This window comes from Rhea americana, unplaced genomic scaffold, assembly GCF_003343005.1.
Source record: "Rhea americana isolate MKP2758 unplaced genomic scaffold, rheAme1 scaffold_259, whole genome shotgun sequence".
In the NCBI taxonomy this organism is placed as follows: domain Eukaryota; kingdom Metazoa; phylum Chordata; class Aves; order Rheiformes; family Rheidae; genus Rhea; species Rhea americana.
Genome location: NW_028186378.1, coordinates 192,998 through 196,314, shown reverse-complemented (window position 1 = coordinate 196,314; position 3,317 = coordinate 192,998). Strand labels below are relative to the sequence as shown.

Here is a 3,317-nt window from a genome sequence, read left to right as displayed (position 1 = left end):
GCTACTCCTGGGCAGAGCCAGGATATGCTGAATTCTGTAATACAAGCTTTTATACTTTTATACTTTAGTATGAACTGATAAGAGCTTGAGATAAACAAACAGGTTCATTCTTTCTTTATCTCAGCCTGCCCTTACACTGCCAAATTCAACACGAGTCGAGGGAGGGCTGACATCTGTCRATCACCTGAATTCAGCTCAGAGGCTGCAGATTACCTGAGGGGTGGAAGGTTGTTATTTGTTTAATAAGCAAGAGGACATGGTGGTTTAAAAGACTAGATCTTGAGGACCAAGATTTTTCAGCCTAGCTGAAGGGAGCCTGTGCCCAGTTTTCATAAAAATTAACACTGCCCCCTGGCAGTGGTTATAGGTGTTGCTTGCGATTCACCACCAATGTTAAATGTAAATGGAGTTTTAAGATTTGTCGTTATTAAAGGTCAATGTATGCATTTGTTGGAGAACAAAACCAGGATGTCAGCAAGGGAATGGCAGAGAGCATCCTTTTGACAGCTTCTCAGCAATCCTCATTTCTCAGGCCTTCCCAGATTTCCCTGACTCCACTGAAGATGCCTCCCAGAAGGAATCYGTGATCGCAGAGGCAGATCTGGCAGCGGTCTTCCACCACATCTTGCAGGAGCAGGGACAGCACATGAGCCCTCCGGAGCAGGAGTTCAGCACGGAGGTTCGACTCACGGTCAACTCACAGAGAAGGAGCCTGGAAAGAAATGCAAAACCTGGTAGGTGGCTGTGGGCAGACTCCTCCTGCCTCCTTTTGAGGAGGAGTGGCTGTGAGAGTAGTTGGACCAGAATGAAAATCTGCTTTTTGAACCCCAAAGCATCACGAGGTAAATACCTTTCAGCAGCTCAGCAATACACACAGGGTAGAGTCCAAACCTGGGCTCCAGCGAAACTGGAAAAGGCAATAGCAGCTTTTGGTGGGGAGCCCAGCTGGTTGGGCTGTGAGACAGCATGGGTCACATTCCTTGTTTCCACCTCTCTCTCTGTCGCACCCRGTGCATGGGGCCCTGCTGAGCTGGTGCTGTGCAGCCACAGTGGACGGAGCTGCAGYCTGAGCCAATGGGGCCATCCTTAGCCTCTGCTGTCAACACAGTCTCTCTGCAGGAGCATCTCCTGCCAGAAGGTGGAGTCATTTGAAGATATGCCACATTACGAGCTTGTCCTAGGGATGTGACCAATGTCTCAGAAGTAATTTCAGGGTATCAATCTCTTGTGTCTTTGTACTGAAGCCTTCTCTCCCCAAAGGCAGCCCATGGAGTGAGCAGCCTCGGTCCCCGTATTCTGCAGATATGGACACCTCTGACGAGGATGCAAAAGGTCCCCAGAAGTTCACTAGCTACGCATCCCATTACRTGAAACGCCGGAACAGAGCCTCCTCCCAGGAAAACGTCAGCCACTCTGGAAATCAGGTATCAAGCAGCTGTTCAACCTCTTGTAAGACCAGATTGATGGCCATGGCTGTGTTGCCATAAACTGTGCTCGTTATTTAGGAGGTGCAGGATGGCACCCTCTGGTTCAAAGAGGCAAAAGCAATGATGGCCAACTAGAGATGCATCCCAAAGCTGTATGCTGCCCTCTGTGTTGTGAGGCACCTGCTACGGTGGCCATGAAACAGGGCTTGGGGCTGAGACCTCCGAAGGTGTATTTAAGGACCACTCATTCTGGCTGAGGGAGAATAGACCTTTCTCTGCCCTGTTAGTATGGTGCAGAAATGCTCTGGAGCTCTGTTCGTCCTCTCCCAAGCCCTCTTTCCAACCCTGGCACTTCTACGTTCACGGCAAAGAGGAAATCAAGCACCGTGGTTCCACTTTGCACACACTGTTGCTGTAATAATAACCCCGCCTTCRATGCTGTTAATGTCCCTGTTGACCTGCGAGTCGCCTGTAGTTTTCTGTGTCCCCAGAAAGACCTTTCTCAATTGAATATGCTGGTGCTCTACAACCAGACCAACGCTTGGAGGGGGATATTTAATCAGTCTCAAGATGCTTTTCTTCTTTTGCAGCGTGGAGTGTTCCAGCCCCGCTCGCACTGGGTCAGGCTGACTTGCCACATCCCTCTCCTCGTTGATAATAGGGAAATTGTCTAGAGAGGGGTGTCTGAAAGGCTGTATGCATGTGTTTTAATTGTAAAGCAAGGACCTGGAGTTCTTAATGCCACCTTTAAGAGCGGCTGGTGTGGCACAAAGCCTCCCTCAGCCCTCTTAAATAGCAAAATGCACGTTRGTGTTTTGCTACACATGTACATGGAAAAGCCAGCTGCCTGTTTGCACTTGGAGCTGGTAATTTTGCAAATGCTGGTGGACACGTCTGGATAATCGGTGGGGTGGGTCCGTAACCAGAGCTGTCCCTCAGCACCACAGTTCATGTGCCTATGTGCAGAAACCACACCTGTCCTTCCCCTTTATTTTTCTCAACGTATGTTTTAATTAGTGAATGCTCCTCATTTTCCAGTTGGCAGCAAATGGGATTGGGCGTCCTTAATGAGACCATGGTGCGTTAGGCATGAAATATGCACAGTGGGGAAACGGGGCCAAATTCCTACCARCACTTCAGATGACTTCCTTCATCAGCTGGGCAAGCTCTCACCAAAGAGCACTTCAGTGCATTTTGGTCCAGTGTGTTTTTGCTCCATCTCRCCTATCTGAAGGCTGCCGTGGGTCCTTGCCACTCTAATGGTGATGAGACATCTTCTAATTCCCAATTTAACCCCATTTGTTCTCATGCCAACATCGTTCATTAACTTAAATAGCTCTTCATCCTTCCTGCCGCTGATGTGTTTACAGCTAGCAACCACCTTCCCGCGCACCCTTGCCCCTCGCCCAGCGGAACAAACCGGGCTTGGTACCGGCCCATTAACCTCAGAGCAACAGAGCCCAAAGAAGAGAGAGCGAGAACACCCAGGTTTCGCTGCTAGCCTGCTCTTTCATATTGGCAGAGCTGAAAGTGGTTCAGAAGAGGTTGGGTTTCTTCCTTTTACCCATAGGATGGAGGAGCTGAGACTCGCAGCTGGGTAGAGACAGGCCAGGGGGGGTTTGGGACGGTGAGCAACAGCCTGTTCTCCTGAGCTCACYGCGTCTTTCGTGCAGGTTCCTCAAAACACAAGTTTGAACTGAGAATCGCCATGATTCTTTTGCTCTCACCGGGCTGCTTTTGATTTCGCTTTAAGCCTGGGGAGGGCACAATTTTCAGTCCTGAACACAAGAAACTTGCCTTTCCCGGTAACAAAAGCAAAGACTGTCCCCTGGCCCTGCGACTCCAGGAGCTACATTTATGGAAAAAAAAAACATTTTTTAAAAGTTCATT

General features: G+C 49.3%; 1 protein-coding gene across 3 annotated transcripts in view; it reads left to right on the top strand.

Moving 5' to 3' along the window:
• The window catches only part of MLPH (melanophilin), a 30,889-nt gene that overhangs the window by 10,351 nt on the left and 17,221 nt on the right, over positions 1-3,317 (top strand). For all 3 annotated transcript variants that reach the window (XM_085307459.1, XM_085307458.1, XM_085307457.1), the window contains exons 7-8: positions 533-734; positions 1,261-1,424. In XM_085307459.1, the coding sequence (XP_085163585.1) occupies positions 533-734; positions 1,261-1,424 (366 nt within the window). The remainder of the gene's footprint in view (positions 1-532; positions 735-1,260; positions 1,425-3,317) is intronic.